The 21,361-nt window shown below is 34.9% G+C and overlaps 1 protein-coding gene across 3 annotated transcripts in view; it reads left to right on the forward strand.

The window, feature by feature from the left end:
* NF1 (neurofibromin 1) overlaps positions 1-21,361 on the forward strand; it is a 250,231-nt gene that overhangs the window by 52,546 nt on the left and 176,324 nt on the right. For all 3 annotated transcript variants that reach the window (XM_061176469.1, XM_061176470.1, XM_061176471.1), the window contains exons 2-5: positions 8,503-8,646; positions 10,404-10,487; positions 14,300-14,490; positions 19,209-19,315. In XM_061176469.1, coding sequence (XP_061032452.1) covers positions 8,503-8,646; positions 10,404-10,487; positions 14,300-14,490; positions 19,209-19,315 — 526 coding nt within the window. The remainder of the gene's footprint in view (positions 1-8,502; positions 8,647-10,403; positions 10,488-14,299; positions 14,491-19,208; positions 19,316-21,361) is intronic.

Raw genomic sequence — 21,361 nt, forward strand, 5'->3', positions numbered from 1 at the left:
CATTGAATGCCCTAATGTTATAACACTGTCACTTGAATTTATACTGCTTAACTCTGAGTTTTGACAAATACACACATTCATGTAATCCTCACCATGATCAAGATATAAGAAGTTTCATTACCCCCAAAATTCCCTCGTACCCCTTTGGCCAGGAGGGGAGGTGGTGGCAAATCCTGAGGGGACATCTGTTGTCTTGCAGGGGAGAGGCCTCTGAATTGTCTTCACACAGGCGTGGGGAATGCTTGCTCTTAGTAACAGTAATGGGCCACTTCTGTAGACTTCGAGAGTTCAGGGCAATTTGGAGATAAAAGATGTTGGGGAGCACCAACCCAGATGTTTCCATTACATGTGTCAGAGTCGTATTATTCTTTGCCAACCACAGCTCTCTGATCTTGGCATAGCAGACCTGCCTTGTTTGGGAGTTTAACTTTTGGAGCCTAGCAACTCTGATAATTCTGGTTCTTGTCCTTAGGTTTCTTTGCTTTCCTGCTGGAGGAGAGGAGAGCATCTTTGCGTGCTTCCAGAGAGGCCTTCTGGCTTTCATACTTAGCTTCTAATTGGCAGTCAGCTTTCTGTTATCTTTTTTCACAGAGCTCAAATAGTTTAGTAATATTCTTCAAATTAAATTGTTTTTGAGGTTACTATTTCTCCTTCATTGCCAGCTTTAAATTCACATCTTAGCACCTGCTCTATCTGCCCTGAGAGCCTAGTGCAGGATGTTCATTAAGGTGTTCCCTTGGGATGCACATCTGAGAGAAGGGAGGATTGCAGATGCAGAATTCATGGTACAATGCAGGCCCAGAATCAGGTTTGGCCAACCCCTTTGGGGAGCTCTGGAGCTAGAATGGCCCTTTCGAGTTTCCCAGAATTGGACTGAGGTATTCCGGCCTTTATATTGCCATATCAATTGGTCATTGGATGTGGGCTGCCCAGGAAGGGTTTCACCTGGGCAGGATCATTCTCTGCAGGTGAGGCGATCCCTAAGGTGCTGACTGACAGCTCTCCAGCAGTTAAGTCCTTACCTGAAGGGGGAGCTGAGCAGTGCCTCAGTGTCTACCAAAATTCCCCTGTATCCACTAGGAGTGACCAGTTTGTTTTTGTTTTTTTAGTATCATTAACTCATGGATTTAAATATGTATATATTTAGCAAACTTGCCATTGACTTATAAGTATGGAAAGATGCACAAATGTATGTAAATATACAGCTCAATAAATGTTTGCCAAGTAAACACAGCAGTGTAACCCGTACAGAGATCAGGAAATAAAACAATGCTAGCAATCCAGGAGTTCCTCTTTCCCCTTCCTTTTCCTTCTGGTCATTACTTGCTCTTTCCAAGGGTCTCTGCTATCCTGACTTGAATTTAACATGTTTTTGAAATTTGTGTAACAATCATACAGTAAGTGATCTTTTGTTCTGACTGCTTTCACTCAGTATTATATTTATGAAATTAAGTTTATAGCTGTAAGTCATTTATTCCCATTGCTGTAGAGTTTTTCTTTGTTTGAATATACCATTTTTAAAAACCATTTCTGCTGTTGATAGACATTTGGAGTGTTTCCAGTTTTTGGAAATTACGAAAGCACTGCTATAAACATAGCTGAACATATCTTTTGGTGAACATATGTACACATTTCTCTTGGGTATATACTTAGTGAAGTTGCTAAGTACAGTTGGCCCTCTGTATCTGTGGGTTCCACACCTGTGGATTCAACCAGTGCATATAAAAAATATTTGGGGAAAGAAAAATTCCAGTAAGTTCCAAAAAGCAAAATTTGAATTTGCCAAGCAACTGGCAACTATTTACGTAGCATTTGCATTGTATTTAAAACTATTCATGGCATTTATATCGTATTAGGTATTATAAGTAATCTAGAGATGATATAAAGTATACGTAAGTATGTGCGTAGGTTATGTGCAAATATTATGCCATTTTATATAAGGGACTTGAGTATCACAAATTTTGGTATCCTCTGGGCTCCTGGAACCGATGTCCTGCAGATTTGGAGGCATGACTGTATGTATATGTTCCATTTTAGCAGATAATGTCAGTCTTCCAAAGTAATTACTGATTTACACTCCTACTTGTAATGTACAAAAGTTCCATTTGCTGTGATTTGCCCCTTTTTATTTAGGATGTTACCCTCCAGGCTGTACAATTAAGAACTGGGTGTATTTACTAGGGTCCCTCTCTCTTTAGCAGGTTCTGTACTCTAATCTTTGTCTTCTGCGGCTGTGAGATTTTGAAATTCTGTTCTGCTTTTCAGAAGTTTTTGGCTTAGCTTTTTTACCATTTTCCACCCAACTATGCATTTGAGACTCCCTCATGTCTTCAATTGTGTCACTCCAGCTCTCAGTGACAACCAGAATCTCTGATGGTTCCTCTTTCCCTCAACAGAGGTACTTTGCTTGGGAAAGGCAAAAAAAAAGACTTTTTTTTGTGTGTGGGGGGGGCCCAGATTCTGCAAATGCCCCAGGGCGGGAGGAAACAGCTGCAGAAGATCACCTTGCTTCTCCATAGTTCACCCTTTTTTGGAAACTTAGCCTCTCTAGTCCTCATTCCTTCAGTAGCTCTCTAAAATCTTTAAACAGTTGATTTTTGTATTTTTTCTTTTGTGTGTGTGCGTGAATTTGGGGGAGGGAGGTGTTGTTTTGCTGTGAATTACTCTACCTTGGAAGCAGAAGTATAGATTAAAACATATTTGATGTTTCGATAAATTAAAATTGTTGTCCTTAACAATGTTCAAATTATTCCATTTCTGGTCAGTGGGAGCCTCCTCAAAATTTATTCCTGAGTCTTTTTGACTCGACCCTTTGATAGCTTTCCTTGGCAGCTTTCTTGCTATCTGGTATGACAAAGTGTTCCAGGTTCATCATGTACCTTTTTGCCTCAGATGTGGAATCAGCCGTTTTCTGAAGGCGTCCCAATTCCTTTTACCAGGAAATGGAATCTCAAGATCATTACTGCAGGGTTGGTCATTGTTTCTAGGCATTTTCAGCAAACAAAGGGGGAAAAATATATTTTATTTTCTTCATACAAGATAAAACTACATTAAGAATTGATATAGATACTTCCAGTTCCAATTCAAGACTACAGGGTTTTTACTTTACTGTTCCTCTCCTGTACTGAGAGTCGCAGTTTTTAATGACACCAGTAGTGACAGAATTAAAATATCACCGAATCACTCCTTTCCATGATCCCACAATACATACAGGATCAAGATTTATCTTCATTTTTTTGTCCCTAGAGTATATTCCATTAGGAAGTGAACCTAATATGATTTAAAATAACTTAGAATAGTTCTTCTCTTTGTGACTATGCCATTAAAAATTTGGATACAAATTTCAGTTCATTTGTTTATTTTTGATTTCTATTTTATTTTTTAGAATTTTAATTTAATTTTATATTTACATAAATTACATAATTTCAAAATAAAATCTACAAAAGCCAGGGAATATAGATTCTATCCTCGACACCTCTCCTTTATTTTCTTTGACTTCCTAAAGGTAACCACTTAAAAGTTTTTAAGTTTCATCCTTCTGTTTTTGTATGTGTGAAGAGGTGTGTGTGTGTGTGTGTGTATTTATTTCTCCTCCCACTTCTTAGATGAATGGTAGCATACTGTATACTCTTTTCTTCACCCTGTTTTTTTAACTTAAAGATATAGCCTGGAGACTGTTCCATAGTTTGATGAATTTGGACTCATTTCTGTCATATTTTTTATGTTACATTTATATTTATACAAGTCTTTTATTTAAGTCATTTTTAATTGTGTGGTCTGTGTTATTTGCTCTCCCAGCGTATTTTTTGGTATTTCAGAAGGTTTGTGTATTAGGGTTCAGTCAGGGAAGCTGATTGTGTAATGTGGGAAGGGACTTATTATGGAAATTAGACCATATACAATTTTGAGAGGACTCACGGGGTGAAGATCTAGAAGGGGGAATTGGAGGATCAGAGAAGGAGTCACTAGTCGGATCCTCTAAATCAGTGGCAATGGGTAGACAAGTTGGAGCTTTTAGGGAAATCTGAGAAGCCAACTATGTCCAGCCACTGAAGTGGGACTGTGAAGGAGAAGCTTGAAGAGAGCCACATGGGAAACTCTTGCTGTGTTTAGTTACCCCCTCTGTAGGTTTTCACCTAAGCATCTGGTGGTGGGCTTGTGCCACTGCTCACCCAGCACAAACCAGCAGTTTGTATTTTTGTTCTGTTGGTTACTTTTATATTGATGCCTTTGTATGGTACTCTACTTTCCTCCCTTTCTTGGGAGGGGAAGTTGTTATATAGTGGTTTTCTTCTGTAAGCAATATTGAAACAGCTAGTAACTTACTCTCATCTCCTCAGCCAGCATTTGGTTTAAAATAACACCCTTTTACTCTTAGTACCATAAGGTAATCAGGAAACATCCTACTTTTTGTATACTCTCACTACCCTCTCCCCACTTTTGATAATTGTACTGTATCTATACTGTCATTACACATAGCAATTACATAGTGTGTTTTTTCTCTTACTATCGTCATTTATTCTCAGTTCTTTTAATAAATGTGTATTTAATGGTCCTTCGTAATGTGGATGTGTCTCCTGTTATTTTGGTTGACTGAAGTATATTCTCTAGTAGATTCCTCAGGAAAGGCTTAAGGGAACAATATTTCCTGGGTTCTTGCAGTTCAGAACAGTTTGATTGTCACCATTGTACTTGGGAGTCAGTTTGCCTGCATATAAAATCCTTGGTTTACTTTATCTTCTCTTGAGAATATTAAAATGTTATTTCATTTTCTATTAGCATATAGTATTGTCAAAGTCTGATGACAGTCTAATTTTTGTTTTTTTTGTGTAAGTGGCTTTCTCTTTCTGCCTGAATGTTCAAAGGATCTTTTTTTTTTTCTTGTTCACAGAAGGTCAATAGTTGTACTAAAATATGCCCTGGTATTGGTCATTCTGGGTCAGTTTTTCCAGGTATGCGGTATGCCCTTTAAGTATATAGTTTCAAGTGCTTTTGAAAAATTTCAGCAACGTTTTCTTGAATTCTAGTTTCTAATATTCATTCTACTCCATTCATTTGATTTCCTTCTTTGAGGACTCCTATTATACATATGTTGGATCTTGTTTGCCTGTCTGTCACTTCATTGCGAATCCCATCTCATTTTTCTTTTCTTTTCTTTTTTTTTTTATATTAGAATTTTCCTCCTATTTACCTTCTTTTTCTCTTAAAGCATTATATATATATATATATATTTTTTTTTTTTTTTAAATAAACTTATTTTATTTATTTATTTCTGGCTGCATTGGGTCTTCATTGCTGTGCGTGGGCTTTCTCTAGTTGCAGGCAAGCGGGGGCTATTCTTCGCTGTGGTGCACGGGCTTCTCATTGTGGTGGCTTCTCTTGTTGCGGAGCATGGGTTCTAGGTGTGCAGGCTTCAGTAGTTGTGGCACGCGGGCTCAGTAGTTGTGGCTCGCGGGCTCTAGAGCGCAGGCTCAGTAGTTGTGGCGCACGGGCTTAGTTGATCCGCGGCATGTGGGATCTTCCCGGACCAGGGCTTGAACCCATGTCCCCTGCATTGGCAGGTGGATTCTTAACCACTGTGCCACCAGGGAAACCCTATATTTTGTTTTATTCACTCTTTAATATCTTCTGGTTAGTCTTCACTTCTGAAATGATTTTTCTTTTTTTTTCTAATTCTTTCCTGAGTTTTGTCAACTTATTTCTATTTGTAATTCTAATTTGTTATTTCATATCTTTAGTCATTTAAAAAATTTCTCTTGGCTCATTTTGAATTAATAATTTACAGTTTCATCTGTTGGTGAACATATCTTTTTGGCGTGTTTTCATTTTCTGTTGCAATGTTATTCTGTCTCTTCTTTTTTCTCAAAATAACTTCACATATGATTTGACTACAGTGTTTTCTGTTGCTCATTTTTATGTGAAATTAGTTTTCCTGAATTGGTAGGAGAGAAATGTGGGCCAGGATAATTTCTATCTTCATGGCTCTGGAGCTCTTCTATTGCTTTCATGAAATTAAATGAATACATCATCTCATTCTTTGTGAGCTCTCTTGGCTTTCTTCCTCTTTTCCACCTTTATCTGGATCTTTTTCTTTTGCCCTGTTGTTCTTGTTTCAGTCTGGAGTGAATCTCAGCAATTTCTTCTCAGCATGGGCTTCATCCTTGAAGGGAGTGTTTCTTTAGCTGGTTAGTTTAGAACTGTGCTGTCCAGTGGGTACAATGTCTACTTAAATTTAAGTAAAATAAATTAAAATAAAATTAAACATTTGATTCATCATTTGCATTAGCCACATAACAAGTGCTTAATAGCCATATATGGCTAGTGGCTACTGTAATAAGCACTGTTGATATAGTATAATATCCTAACCACAGAAAGTTCTGTTAGACAGTGATGGTTTAAAGTGTGCTTTCTTCTTTTCAGACTTTATTGTAGACCTTTTGCACACATGTGCCAATTGCCATGTGTACAAAAACCCCTGTATTTTAGCTAAGCTTCTAAACTTGTCCTGCTGTAATTTTCATTGAGGATGTAATGCAGTTTGGGGATTTTCCTTGTCAGATCCATCAAACATTCTGCTTCCCTCTGCTCTCTCTTGCACAGATGCTTATACCACACCAGTTTTGTAGCTGTAAGTGGTTTGTTCCTATTTGCTGCTTGTATTTTGGTTATTGTGGGGTGCCTTGTCCCCTAATTTTGATGTAGATATGGTCCATGGGTTTTGCGATTCTAGCTTCTTTGCTATTTTATGAGGGGGTGTATTAGTCAGGGTTCTCTAAAGAAACAGAACCAATACAGGGGAGATAGAAAGGTCTGAAGGCCTGAGAACCAGGAACACTAAGGGCAGGAGATCAATGTCTCAGCTTAAGTAGTTAAGCAAAAGGAACCAATTCTTCCTCCTCCTGCCTTTTTTATTCTATTCAGGCCCTCAGTGGATTGGCTGATGCCCACCCACATTGGAGGGGGTTCAAACTGCTTTACAGAGTCCACCTATTCAAATGCTAATTTCATCTGGAAACACCCTCAGAGACACACCCGGAAATAGTGTTTAGCCAAATATCTGTGTGTTCTATGATCCAATCAAGTTGACGTGTAAAATGAACCCTCACAGAGGGATTTGGGGAGATTCACAAGCTACATTGCAGCCACTGCCATCTTCTCTTTCTCTCTCTTTTTAAGGATATTAACAATTCTTAATTTTCTTAATATCAAATGTAAAAGATCTTATGGGTATTTAATTGCATTTTTTAACAGTTTATTTTTTTAGAGCAGTTTTAGGGTCACAGAAAAATTGAGTGGAAGGTGAAGAGTTTTCCCATATGCCCTGTGCCTCCACACATGCACAGACTCCCTTATTATCAGCATCTCCCACTAGAGTGGTACACTGGTTACAATTGATGAACCCACATTGACATGTCATAATCACCCAAAGTCCACAGTTTACATTACAGTTTCCTCTTGGTGCAGCCACTGCCATCTTCTACAATCCTCTTTTTTTGGTCTTTCAGATTTTTTTCTCTCCATAATCTTGTAACATTATGTAATTCTGTAGCTTCTGTTCTGCCCTATCTTCTAAACCCTAAACATGCTTCTCCTCTTTTATTTAGTATTTCTTTACCATCAAATTAGTCACATTATTAACTGACTAAGCAAACTTGGGCATGCTGCTTGGTCTCTTTCCACCTTTTGTTGCACCATTTTAAAAATGAGGAAGCTGGACTCAGGTTTGTTTCTTCACGGAGGAACCTCATCAGTGTTCTCTGTTAGTGTTAGCAGGATCTAATATTTAAACAGTAAATATATTTGTGATGCTTTCAATACAGAATGCTGCTCTTAAACAGGGTAGAGATGAACTTCCTGGTAGTGCGACTTAGTTCATTCTCAGATAAATATAGGTAAATATAAATATAATATCTCCCTTAAAAGATATTTTTTTCCATGAGATTTATCTCTTTGTTGTTCTGTTACTCCCTCGGCTGTGTACCTGAGGGTGATTATCTTACCTGAATCAGTCTTACTATGTATATTCCAGGCTTTACAGCTTGTTTTCTTTTCTGCACAGTCTGCCGTTATTTGCCATTATTGACTAGAGGTCTAAGGCGTAGATTTTCTTGGTCTGTTGTTCTTTTAATGCTTGAGTTCAATATATAAAGGAAAAAATTGCATTTTATTGCAGACATTTTTCTCTGAAATAATTTGTAGCTACAAGGAAGTAGCTCTATTTCTGTGAGTCATCATTCTGTCTTACATAGTGCTGGGTAAAGATTTAATTTTGTAGATAGAGATTTATGACTTCTAGAAAGAAAGCTGCAAAAAATTGAAATTTCTAAAGAATTTTAGATTTGCTATAAATTCCTTTATATATTGAAAATTGGAGCTTGAGATACAAATATAGGTAATTGTGGTTGATAAAATTTTCCTAATATCTCATGATTTTCAATGAGAAATAGAGTTCTCGGTAGTCATTTTAAAATGTAAGCTAACGTGTTTTTTTTTTTTCCTCAGCTTCCAATAAAAACAGGACAGCAGAACACACATACCAAAGTCAGTACCGAACACAACAAGGAATGTCTTATCAATATTTCCAAATACAAGTTTTCTTTGGTTATAAGCGGCCTCACCACTATCTTAAAGAATGTTAACAATATGGTGAGTGTTTGCATTACTGTTTTACGGGAGAATTTGGTTTGTTTTTGATTTTAAAATTTGGAACAGCATATTTTGAAGTATGTAAAGTCATTTTCTGTGGACTCTGGATATAAACATTCATCTTAATTTATGGATGAGCACAGGTAACCTTTTAACTTTCTTTTTAGATTTTAATTCTTTTTCTTAGATAACTTGTCTTATTTGTGACCCTATCTACTGTTCCATTTTTCTGGAATTACGATTTCATACAGATTTTGTCATATTTAAATTGACCATAGTAATCTATTAAAATCTTTTCCTTAGCTTCTCATTTGAATGTTTACATATCAGATTGTCCCAATCCTAAGTAGATGGTAAATAAAATATGACTTTGTAGTCCTAAAATGTGAGATTGCTTTTGTGAAGGTGCTGTTTTATTTCCTTCGTCCTGTAACCTGTGACAGATTCCATGGTAGAGAACCTGTGTTGAAACAGTTTTCCTCAAATACCTATTTCATCAAGTATTTCCACTGTCAAAAGCTCATAATTGCCTCTTTTTTTCCTGTTTTATAAAATCTGTTTACATTCCCTAGACTTCAAGGTACTCCAACTATTTTCTCTCTGTACCTTTGAACATATTATTTCTCCTCTTGCTGTCAGGTGATTCTTTCCTCTGTGTCAATTTCTATCTAAAATCTCCTTCATACTCAGTTCAGAACAACTGATCTGGATATTTCTTGATTAACTCCAAACTGCTCTGCTTGTTTTGAGCACTTATAACCACAATTTATACTGTTTGCGTTGAGCAGTGAAACTGATTTCTGGTTGTAGGTTGTGAAAATCAGTACCATTTTCATAGTCACATCATCTTTGGTGTGTTTTCTTTTTAAAAAGTTGATTGGAAGATACCCCGGGCTTACAAAATTGGTAAACTGGAGGAGTGGGCAATCATATTTTCTCTTTATGGAAAAAAGTTAAGATTTTCTGAAAAAAGGACCTTTTATAAATATGTAAAGTGACTTACAGAAATACATTTAATATTTTATGGAACTCTTCTGTTGCATAGTGTGTGGGTCATACTGATAGGATTTTACTTTTATAGATAAGTGGCTATGTTCTCAGATTGAAAATGTTTTAGTATTTGGACCCTTCTTTTAAAAACAAAAACAGTATTGAGATATTGGCATTCATTTAGTGCTTATTGAGTAAACTGAATTGTGGAAACCATAGTCTGCTGTTAGTAGTGTAGTATTTGATTTAAAGATAGTGAATGCTTAAAACTCGCTTTAATTGGTGTTACAGCATTTTGTTGCTGTAAGAGTTAGGCTTTGATTATTTTGTGGCATCAAAGTGTGGTTAAATGTTCAGTTCAAGATTCTGGTAAAGATCTATATGTGTATCTAAATCCTACATACTTTTTTCTATATTGTTCAAATCTAAATTTTACTTAAAAAATAACAGAACATGGGATTTTCCTAATGTTACCTTCTCTTTAATGCTGTTTGTTTCAAAGTACATTTACTACATATTTTTAAAGTATAAACCAGAGTATCTTTTACTGTGGCAGGCTGATGGCAGATTGTTTGCCTGAGAATTTATTTTGTGTGAGCATTAGGATAAAATCAGAAATAATAGATTTAATTATAGTATAATCTGGGAGATACAATGATTTATCTACTGATTTTCTTGATCCTTAGTCCCTCACTTTTCAGATGTGTGCTGATTTGTAGTGGAGAGTAATAACCAACTTTTAGTGTTCTGAATATCTTTTCTTTTAGAGAATATTTGGAGAAGCTGCTGAAAAAAATTTATATCTCTCTCAGTTGATTATATTGGATACACTGGAAAAATGTCTTGCTGGGGTGAGTAAATCTATTCTTGAATAGGCAGGTTTTGTGCATTCAGTTTTGAGAATGATCTGATGTACTGAAGCACAGGTGTGGACAAGAAGAGGCATGGACTTTCTGTCTAAGACGTACGAAAATGAATTTTGTTAACAGAGCTGACTGGGTAGCATAGAGAAGTTTTCAAGAAAAAATTATATTCTCATCTTTTGTAAATTAAATAGATATTAAGATTACTTATAAAGTGTTAAGCTTGAGTTACATCTCTCTCTCTCTCAGGTTTTCTAGAAAAAATTTTGTGGAAAAGTTACTATTTCATTTAACTAATTTCTCCAGTTGGTTAGGCCTGTGGCATTGCTTAGCTGTCAAAGAATGTGATGTTAAAGACCAAGAGAATCTTGTTTCCCCCTGTGTGAATCTGATTTTATATTTTACTTTTCAAATCTATGTAAAAGAGAACTTAAAAAATTAAAACTGTTACTATTACTGTGATAGATCCTACCTTAAGAACACTTGTTATGTAAATATGAACATATAAAATAGATATGTGGAGGAGTAGTTGAGTACAAAACAATTGTTTCTCATGTTTCCTCTAAATAGTTATCTCAGAGTTTTCAACCATGACTTAATTAGAAATTTTTCAAGAATATTTCTGGTTATTTATTTATTTGGCTGCGTCGGGTCTTAGTTGCAGCATGCGGGATCTTTCGTTGCGGTGCGCGGGCTCTTCATTGCGGCGTGCGGCCTTCTCTAGTTGTCGCAGGCGGGCTTCTCTCTAGTTGTTGTACACAGGCTTCTCTCTAGTTGTGGTGCGTGGGCTCCAGTGTGCGCGGTCTCAGTAGTTGCGGCGTGCAGGCTCAGTATTTGTGGTGCATCGGCTTAGTTGCCCCTCAGCATGTGGGATCTTAGTTCCCCGACCAGGGATTGAACCTGCGTCTCCTGCATTGGAAGGTGGATTCTTAACCACTGGACCACCAGGGAAGTCCCCAAGAATGTTTCTGTTGTATAAACCATAGTGCTTCTATACTTCAGTAGCTTTAATTCTTCCTGGAAAATGGTAGGAGTTTACATAAATATATAAATTTAATACCTACATTTTAAAGATCTGTCTATTCAATATGTATTGGGGTTAACTTATTTCTTCTGAGATTATAATCTCTCTTCCTTTGACCCATCTTTTGCTTTTATTCAGAATTGCTTCTCTCTTCCACATATGTTATAATTGTTCTTTTTAGTAAAACTACATGGGAAGGGACTCTGACATATGAAGACTGATCAGAGAGAACAGTCAAAGTGTTTAAAGAAGGGGTAGCGTCGGGAGTTGGAAAAGGGGTAGGGTAGGGAATTGGAAAAAATAATTACATTCACACAATGATGTATCCTTAGGGAAGAGAAGTATAATATTTAAGACTATAGGCCACAAAACCTAAGCATAATGTTTTAAATTCTTTTATTGACCCTTGTCCACATTCCAAAATTGTGCGACAGTGCTTATAAATTTTCTGCTTAAATTGAGGACGAGCTAGTTCTGTTTTAGCTTTGTGCTATGTATTAATTTGTGATGGGCTGTTCATTTGTAAAGTAGAGTGAAAGAGCAAAAAAGCTGTTAAATAGGATGATGGAATTTCGAAGGTGGACAATTTTTCAATTTCTCTTGAATCAATTCTTTGTAGTGGTCTTATTACTTTGATTGTAGATGCCAATATATCAGTGACACCCGTGTTTGAATGGGGGTAGGCTGGTTTATTGCCTCTTCAGTTCTACATCTTTTCTCCATTAACATTTATAATTGAGAGGTAGTGGTAAAGGTATTTTGGGTAATGATCACTGATATCATTGATCCCTGTTTAATTTGATACTCTTTGGAGATAGCCTAATTGAAGCCCTACTAAATGGGCATGGTACAGCTTTTATAATACATAAAATATATATTAGCTTGCTCTGCTCTATTGAAAATGTATAAATTTTTAAATTAAATTTATAATTAAAAATAATACTATTCATATTATTGAACAGCTGTGTTTTTCTGGATTGCCTTCAATGACTTTATGGTTGTGTCCTGATTTTCCTTTTTACTTATTTATTTATTTTATTTTTTATTAAAAAAATTTTTTTTTACAGTAGGTCCTTGCTGGTTATTGATTTTCCTTTTTAGATCAAAGTAAGTTGAGACAGTTTAAGAACTGAGCCCTATAGTACATATTTATCATATTAGTAGTTGAACTAGCTAAATGAAAGTGAACAAATACTTATCAATATCATGATTAAAACCAAAATTTTATGAGTAAAATTTTGTAGAATTTGAGGAATCTTAAGTATTTTTGATCCTGTATATATGACCATTATTCAAAAGATTGAACACTTCTATAATTTTTATTTGTATATTAATTGGAGTTGGTTTCAACACCTGTATTGTCTGGTTAGCCTATAAATAAGAAAGAGCATTGTAACTCAAATTTTGCAGGTTTTTGTGATATCTGTTTATTTACTGTCCAAATATTTCAATGTATTTGCATCTGAAAGCTTTTGGAATGCAATTACAGATTTGATCATAGCACACTTACAAAAATTTGTTCTTTGTCATCATGCTTGGTATTATCAAAATTGTCATTCATATAAGGATACTAAAGCCGTTAGGTAAAATACTGATGTGGAACAGTCTATTTTCAACTAAGGGTAGCTTATCCATTGGCTGTTTTGTTAATTGTAGAGATTTATTTTACAAAGTAGAAACCTCAGTGTTAACACCAAAGTTATCAAACTTGGTGTCATTAACAGAGAGACCACCTGGCATTATGTACTTCGGATGTGATGTAATACGAACTGTAGTGAATTTTGCCTAGTGTTTAACTTGAATCTAATCAGACTGTTATATTTAGATTCCAGCTTAACAGAAAATATAACAACTAGAAGAACAAGTTTCACCACTAAGACATAATCAGGTCAATAATATACAACATTTTGTAAGGCAACTGGTCTATTTTCTTAAAAAAAGTCAATGTTATGGAAAATAAAAATGATCTATATGGTGTGTGAGGGGGAAATAGTTTTAGGATAAAGAGACTAAAGGAATGTTACAATCATGCTGCAATCTGTGAACCTTTTTTGGATCCTGGTTGAATAAAACAAGAATAGCTATGAAAGACATTTAGGGGGCAGTTGGGGAAATTTGGATACGGTTTGGGTATTAGCTGATCTAAGGGAATTTTTTATTTCTCCTTGGTGTGATGATTGCATTGAAGTTATATTGGAGAATTTTCTTATATTTTAGAGATGCCGAAGTAAGTTAGTAATGAAGTAATGATGTTTGTAATTTACTTTGAAATGGTTAAACCAAAACAAAATTATTTGTAATAAGTAATATCTGTCTGTTTTGGTCAGTCTGCCCAAAGGTAGATGTGATTGCTCACCCAGGAATTAATTTGGATGTTGAGACAGATGACGCAGTGCACTCACCAGTGAATATGAGTAAAGTTTATTTAGGACTCACGATAAGCTAGGGATTCCCAGGAAGGGAAGGGCTTAGGAAGGGATTTGATGAACAGGGGAACAAGCAGAAATTGGGGTGCTGAGGAGGATGGATGGGGGTACCTGGACTTTTCTTGTGATTAAGAAGTGAAAGATGGAACCACCCTCTTTATTAAATTAATTGTAGATAGATAAAGCAAACATGATGAAATATTAACAATTGTGGAATCTAGGTGATGTGAGTATATGGGTGTTTGTTATTCTGTTTCATCTCTTATGTATGTTTGAAATTTTCCATAATAGAAAATATTTACAGGTAAGTTTAAGAAAGTTTTAGAATTATGTGATTATTTCTATTTTAGCAACCAAAGGACACGATGAGGTTAGATGAAACGATGCTGGTCAAACAGTTGCTGCCAGAAATCTGCCATTTTCTTCACACTTGTCGTGAGGGAAACCAACATGCAGCTGAACTTCGGAATTCTGCCTCTGGGGTTTTATTTTCTCTCAGCTGCAACAACTTCAATGCAGTCTTTAGTCGAATTTCTACCAGGTTAGTGTGTAAATTTACATAGGAATGTTGTAAGTAATGTAAAATTTGTCTACATAAAAGTAAAAAGTTGACAGAAATGAGTTTAACCTGGGCTTCTGTTGAAATTTTATGCATTGATTTCTTTGAAATTTTTATTTTGTAATGTTGTGTTATTGGTGGGTACAGTTAAATGTGAGTACTATGATAAACTTGAAAGTCTAAATTTTAGGAAAAAAATGTCACCCATGACCGGGCTTTTTTTTTTTTTTTTTAAATACTATTGATAGGTATAAATTTGGGGTTTGGCTTTTTAACGTATTATTCCTTGTAATGAAATTAGTCAATCAGAATAATTGATGAGTAGTCAGAATTCTAATGATCTTAACGCTCTGATCCTTATCACAAGCTCCTAAGTTATCAAAAAACAAAACAAAACAAAAAACCAAACCAGCAATGTGGAAGCACAAGGAAATGAGTAATTCTAGAAAGTGAACTGTATTTTAAGTGTATGAAATCTCCCATTTGTTGAGCATTTACAGCATGTGCTATGCTGTTTGATCTTCACAGTATCCCTGAAATGTAGGTGATACCCCATTTTATAGGTAAGCAAACTAATACTAAAGAAGTTATCAAGGTGCTGTGCCAAGTGACGGAGGACCCAAAACTTCGAAGTCCGGCTGGCTTCAGAGTCTGTCTGTTTTGTTGTGCCCGGCTGCTTCCTGGTACCGCTATTTTAGCCGCATTTTGATGAAATCCTTTTTATAATATCCACTGCTGTGCTTTAAAATTGTATGATAAATATAATTTAAGCTTTTATTGATGCTTAGAAATCATCATGTGATCATTCATTGTGATAATGCTAGAGATGGAGAAATGGGTATAGAACTGTAGCTGATGGTAGCAGGTAACTCTGGATCTTAATTTCATGCAGACGATTTGCCTTTCTCATGCAAGTAGAGTCAAATGGGTGCCTAATTAAGACCAAGTAGGAAGTATAACGTAAATCACCTAGTGATTCAGTGGATCAAAGACTAACGCAGAATAAAGAAAAACAATTTCCTTTGCTTAATGGCACCTGCATCTTTGATTTGTCTGTTGTGTGAGCAGTGGACGTCCATTAGCTTAGTTCATTCTTATGTTGTTTTCCAACAGATGTGAATGAGAACATACATCATAGTTTGAGAATTTGTGCTGTGGTTTTTAGGCGGAATTGGCTAACTTCAAAATCCTGCAGTCTTTTTAATAAAAAATGGCATTTCTTTGATCGTGATGCTGGGCAACAGTATTCTTCCAACCTCTCATCAGAATTGTGGTGCAAAGAAAATTAAAATTTTATCTAATGTTATAGTATGACTGATAATGTAGGGTAATGGTTATACAATAGAACAATGTCTTCATGAAATCTCTTGAGTGTTAACATCTCATATTCTGAGTAAATAGTACACTGGTTGAAGCAGCAAGGTAGCAAACACCTAGGTAATAGGACGCATTAAAATGATAAAAAACAAAACCAAACCCCTTCTTTGTTTAGGTAACTACTAGACCAGTCTTACTGTTTGAAATAATCTTACATTGAAGGTAGAAAATAATCAAAAGGGTAAAATGTTTTTTAGTCTATCCAAACATGAATTGCTTTAATAAAACACAGCAAATGTGCCACCTCTGAAAACTCTTAAAAATCTTCTAGTCACCAAAGGTTTTATTTTGCAGCATTGGCACGTGTAAAAATAGACAACTTTTGGTTATTTCCTGAACCTAGTTCACTGTTTGCAGAGTAGAAGTTAAATGTCTCCAGAATAAGCCAGTTTCTTTAGCTTTCAGGGGACAGACTGCTCAGAAATGGGATCTGTGAAATTCATGTTTCAGACAACTGCATTTGCTGTTTCATTTAGTTGGTGCCAGAAATAGGAGCTGATCTTATTAGAGGGTCACTTACCTAAAAGACCATTATGATGGTTTAATTTAAATGGGGTTATCCTGTGACACTGCTGTCGTAGCATTAGGTGACAAAATATGCAAGGAACTCTAATGGCAGTTCTTTCTGAAGATTGAATTTATACTTCGTATGTACTAGATGAATCAGTATCATGAAAATTTGTTGTGCTTGACCATTCTACCTGTCTATGGATGTTTCTCTTTTAGGATTAACATTAGCTTTTGATATTTCTGTCCTTTGCTTTTCTTTAAGGGAATAATATGAGTTACAGATCATAAGATAACTTTTTTATTCTGCTGAAGTGTACCATGTTCTGCGGCTCATGGTACTCTTTTTTGTAGAGCATTAGCTGCTTTCTCCACAGAATTATTATACAATGCACTGGATCTAATTGTTTTGTAGTTGGAGAGTCCTGAAAAATATCTAATTTGACATATACCAGAAGCAGAAGACTCAATGTCTTTGAAAGTTCGATTTGATTCTTTTACAAATCTGCTGTTTTTTTTAAAATGGTTTCTTATTGTTTTTAATAGTTTAAAATTTCTTCTTATATGTCTAATTATTTAAAACATACTTATTATATATTCTCTTTAAGATTGTTAAATAATCTCATTTGTTGGTATGTGCCAACTGTCATTCACAGTGAATTTTTTCTCTCTGTTTTGTAAACTTTGATTGCAAATTTATCTTTAGTGCAGTCTGTATTTTCTTTGGGAATCTCTTGTAGCCTGGGAGTGTGGGAGTATCCTAGTGATGGTTTTGCGTTTGCTTTTGCCAAGTGCCCAGTTCTGGACCTATATTTTTGTTAATTTCTCAGCCCCAGATTGTATGGGTAGTACAAATGTGGGCCTCAAACCCTTGTAAGGTGACAGCCCTGGGTGACTTTTTCCCCTACCCAAATCTTAGGCAGAGCAGACAGACTTCTTGTGCTGGTAGATTTCCCCCCTCCCTCTCTTTTCTCTGTCTCTGTCTCTCTTTCTGTGTCTCTTTCTTTTTTTAAGGAAGTGCATAGCTCTTTCTAGCCATGTTTTATGCAGGCCCTTGGTTCTACTCTCTGCATTATGAGGGTACAGGACTTTGTATCCAGTCCCACGTGGATGTTTTTAGCCCCAGACCCCTAGGTTAAGGAGAGAAAAAAAATCTAACCGACTCTCACCCTTCTTTTGTTGGCTAGATCATGCCTTCAAAACCATCTCTGGTTTTCAGTTTCCTTTCCATTTCTGGACTTGGGTGGGTAAATAGTGTTTGTTTTGCTTTATTTCTATACATTTAAAATATCTTTTTGTTGTTGTTCAGTTTACCTAGTTTTTCTAGATGTTTTAGTGATAGGTTTTCCACTTCATTTCTTTTGCCCAGACTACCCTTTATTTGATTTCTGTGCCTTATAAATTCACAAAATGTTCCTTCCCTGTGGTAAAAACTGGACTATAAAAGGAATTAAACTTTTCTTCCATTTCTCACAAACAACCACAAGAGTTAGCTTTTCAAAAGTTGGTGTTGCTGATTTATTAAGTTGTGTTTCCTAAGGAGTCATATTCCATATTTTTAGGCTCTTTGCAGCAGCTGTGGAATTTGTAGCATGTAAATCAGTTTTGAGGACCTTCTCATTCCCAGTGTGAACTGCTAAGCTTTTCTCACCCTGATGATAAGAAGAACATTAGTGTAAGTGCTTAGAATAATTTTAATGTTAGCTATACATCTATGGGCTAAAGTGAGTGAAAGAGGAATTTGAGAAGGAAGAAATAGCATTGATTTCATTTTTAGCAACTGAAGGTTTAGTGTGATGATTAATGTCAATTTTAAATTATACTGAAATGGTTATACTTTGAGCTAATATTTTGAATAAGGTCCTGTACTATTTGTGCTTTTTCACACATCTCTCTCTGCATTTATGAGAGTTAGTAATTTCATTCTATTGCTTACATTTTTGATATCTATTAATTGAAATAAGCAAGCTTCATTAGGAAGCACACAACAATAGATTAGCAGTACCAACTTTTGAAAAGCTGACCTCTGTGGTTGTTAGTGAAAAAAAGGAAGAAAACTTTAACCTCTTATTTATTAGGCTTAAGTGAATTTCTTAGCAGTTTAAACATCTATATTTTTGTTAAGTGCTAAATTTTTCTACATTTTTGGTAACTTCATATTTAATAAGAGGGAAATTTGGGGTTTAGAAGGATTTTTGTCATTACAAGCTTAAGTTCTGTGAGAGAGGGACACTAATTAAATAATCACGTAAGCACACGTACGGACTGAACAGCGCAGTGAATAAAGGCTTACTCATTTTTTTAATACAAAGTAAATGTATCCTGTGAATGTAGATAAAATGTCATTCATGTTTCTGAAGTCTAGTTGATGTGAATAGAGGTTAATAAAATTTATCTTTTTTTTAACTTATAATTTGAAATTTGAATTTTATATTATAGAAAAAATTTTTAAATACACATAGCAGAGAGAAAGTATTTCAGATACCCAACTATCTCTTACTGTGCTTCAGCAGTTATCAGCATGCTGTGATCCTTTTTTTTTAATAAAAATTCTGTATATTAAATTCTGTATATTGTACAACATGGTGATTTGATGTACATTGTGAAGTTTACTGGATTATCACGGTTTCTTTTATCACAGCCCCTGAATTAGTTATGTTCCTTTAGATTTTCATAAAAAAATTTATTCTCTTATTTTTATATGTGTATTTTCTCTTATAAACTCATCATTAGGGTGAGAAGAGTCTGTTGAATTCAGAATTTCGGACTATCCTAAGACTTCAGTTGATAAATTATTTTTGGTTTTTACTTTTCAGGTTACAGGAATTGACTGTTTGTTCAGAAGACAATGTTGATGTTCATGATATAGAATTGTTACAGTATATCAATGTGGATTGTGCAAAATTAAAACGACTCCTGAAGGGTAAGTTTAAATGTATGATATATCTGAAATTAATCACTGTGGGTGAAAAACCAGTATGTTGAATGTACTAATTATACTAATTGTGTTGAGCTAGAACATCAAAGTGGATTTCATAGTGCAAATGTCCTTGAGAAATGGACAGTAATACTTTATGGTTCAGTAATTTTTGAACCTTTGAAAACAATACATTAGCGAAAATGAGTATCTTAGGTCTTGGCAATGGAAAGTTTTGTTCAACTACAATTTTTGCTTTTAATAAAGAGAATGTGAGGATGCTGTTATTTAATTTTTCTAGAATTTCACCTCTTGAGGGTAGCTAGTAGGTTATAGAAGTTATTTGTTTAGCTATTGGTAGTGCTAAAAGCAGATAGCTTAGCAGGATATAAAAGTTTCATTGCAGGTGGAACCGGAAGATTGTGCTCTTACGATGAGAGGAGAAATTGAGTCAGGAATCTCATTTTTGACATTCTGTTTTCAATTCTGTTATTGACTTACTGACTGACTTTATAACGTTACAAAGTCTTTTACTCTTTCAGTAAAAGTTAGTTTTGCTTCCTTGTAGAACATGTCAATAGTAGTCACGCATGGGAATATTATAATGCCTAAAATGTGTGTTTTTTAAGCTTTGGAAAGTGCTTTCTGTGATTATGTTGATTGAAATAAACTGTCAGAAGGAATTGAGAGAATTTTTGTGGTAAGCAGGAATGTGTTAATATAAATCAAATATCATTGAGTATTATTAATAAACTGAGTATAAATACCTAAATTCACTTCACAAAAATTGTGTTTTAATTTTATGTAATATTGGATCCTGGCTAATTTAAATGTGGAACCTTATAGTATATGATTCACACTCATTTTTATTTTACTTTGTATATTGGTATAGGAATTGTCACTAATGTTTTTTAATGTCTGACCTAAAAGGAGATTTAGTTATACTAACTTTGAAAACCTCAACAGTTCTACAGTGTGTAATTTTCAAAATACCATGTTTAGTTTTCTTAACATTTGCTTTAAACTCAACAACTATTCACCAGAGATGTAAAAAGGCTATATCTATATAGAGGAATACTATAAGGCTGTGTTCCAGCTATATTACCTTGTTCAGAATTTGTGATTTTAGATCGTTACCATTGTAAAACCAAGCAACAATTAAATCACTTTTCAGTAACTTTAATAAAGGAAAAATTGATCATTTTAGTTATTATGTCAAGATACGGACAAGTGGGCAGCAATTATTTTAGATTATTATAAACCACCACTCAATTCAGTTGAAATGTCAAGATTTTAATATTTATCATTAAACATTGAAAAGTTAAGGAAGTGAATGGTAATATTTAGAGATTTAATCTTTGTATAAAATTTAAGAAATTAAGTGGGGTTTTGTGATTTTTTTTCATAACTGTTCAGTGACATTTGGGAAATCTAGTCCAGGGTGCCTGTGGATAGGTGTTTGTTTAAAAGATCAGTTTTCTTAGAAATGTTTAATCCATAATAATTAATTGAGATGCACAAATGAGAGAAACTAAGTGTGTGGATAAATTACTTTCTTTTTATTGTGGTAAGTTATCCCCATTGAATGCAGCTTCCTTATGATCATAAATTTAGAGTTTATGCTGATAAATGTTAAGTATAAAGCTAATATTAAATAGACCAGCAAAAGATGGTTCTACATGATAATGGTGAAAGAAATGGAAACTTCCTGTAATATGGAATAGTAAAAGTAGTAATGTGTTTTAAGTTCGATTCAGCAGCTTTTGTTGGGAAACTGTATGTAAGGAACCATGCTAAGTGCTGGGCTTACAAAGATTAACAAAGTATTGAATCTCTCCCTTTGGAGCTCATGGCCTGGTTTATCAGACAAATATATTATCAGATTATTTGCAAAGCAGTGTGTCAAAGCTAAATAGAGTGAGCATGAAGTGAGAGAATAAGTATCTGTGGGTTTGGGGGTGGGAGATGTTAAGAGGAAAAGAGCAAGATATAGAGAGGTACAAGAGTAGGTCAGATCATATTAATAAAAACATAGTAACATTCGTTGCATTT

Source organism: Eubalaena glacialis, chromosome 19 (genome assembly GCF_028564815.1).
Source record: "Eubalaena glacialis isolate mEubGla1 chromosome 19, mEubGla1.1.hap2.+ XY, whole genome shotgun sequence".
In the NCBI taxonomy this organism is placed as follows: Eukaryota; Metazoa; Chordata; class Mammalia; order Artiodactyla; family Balaenidae; genus Eubalaena; species Eubalaena glacialis.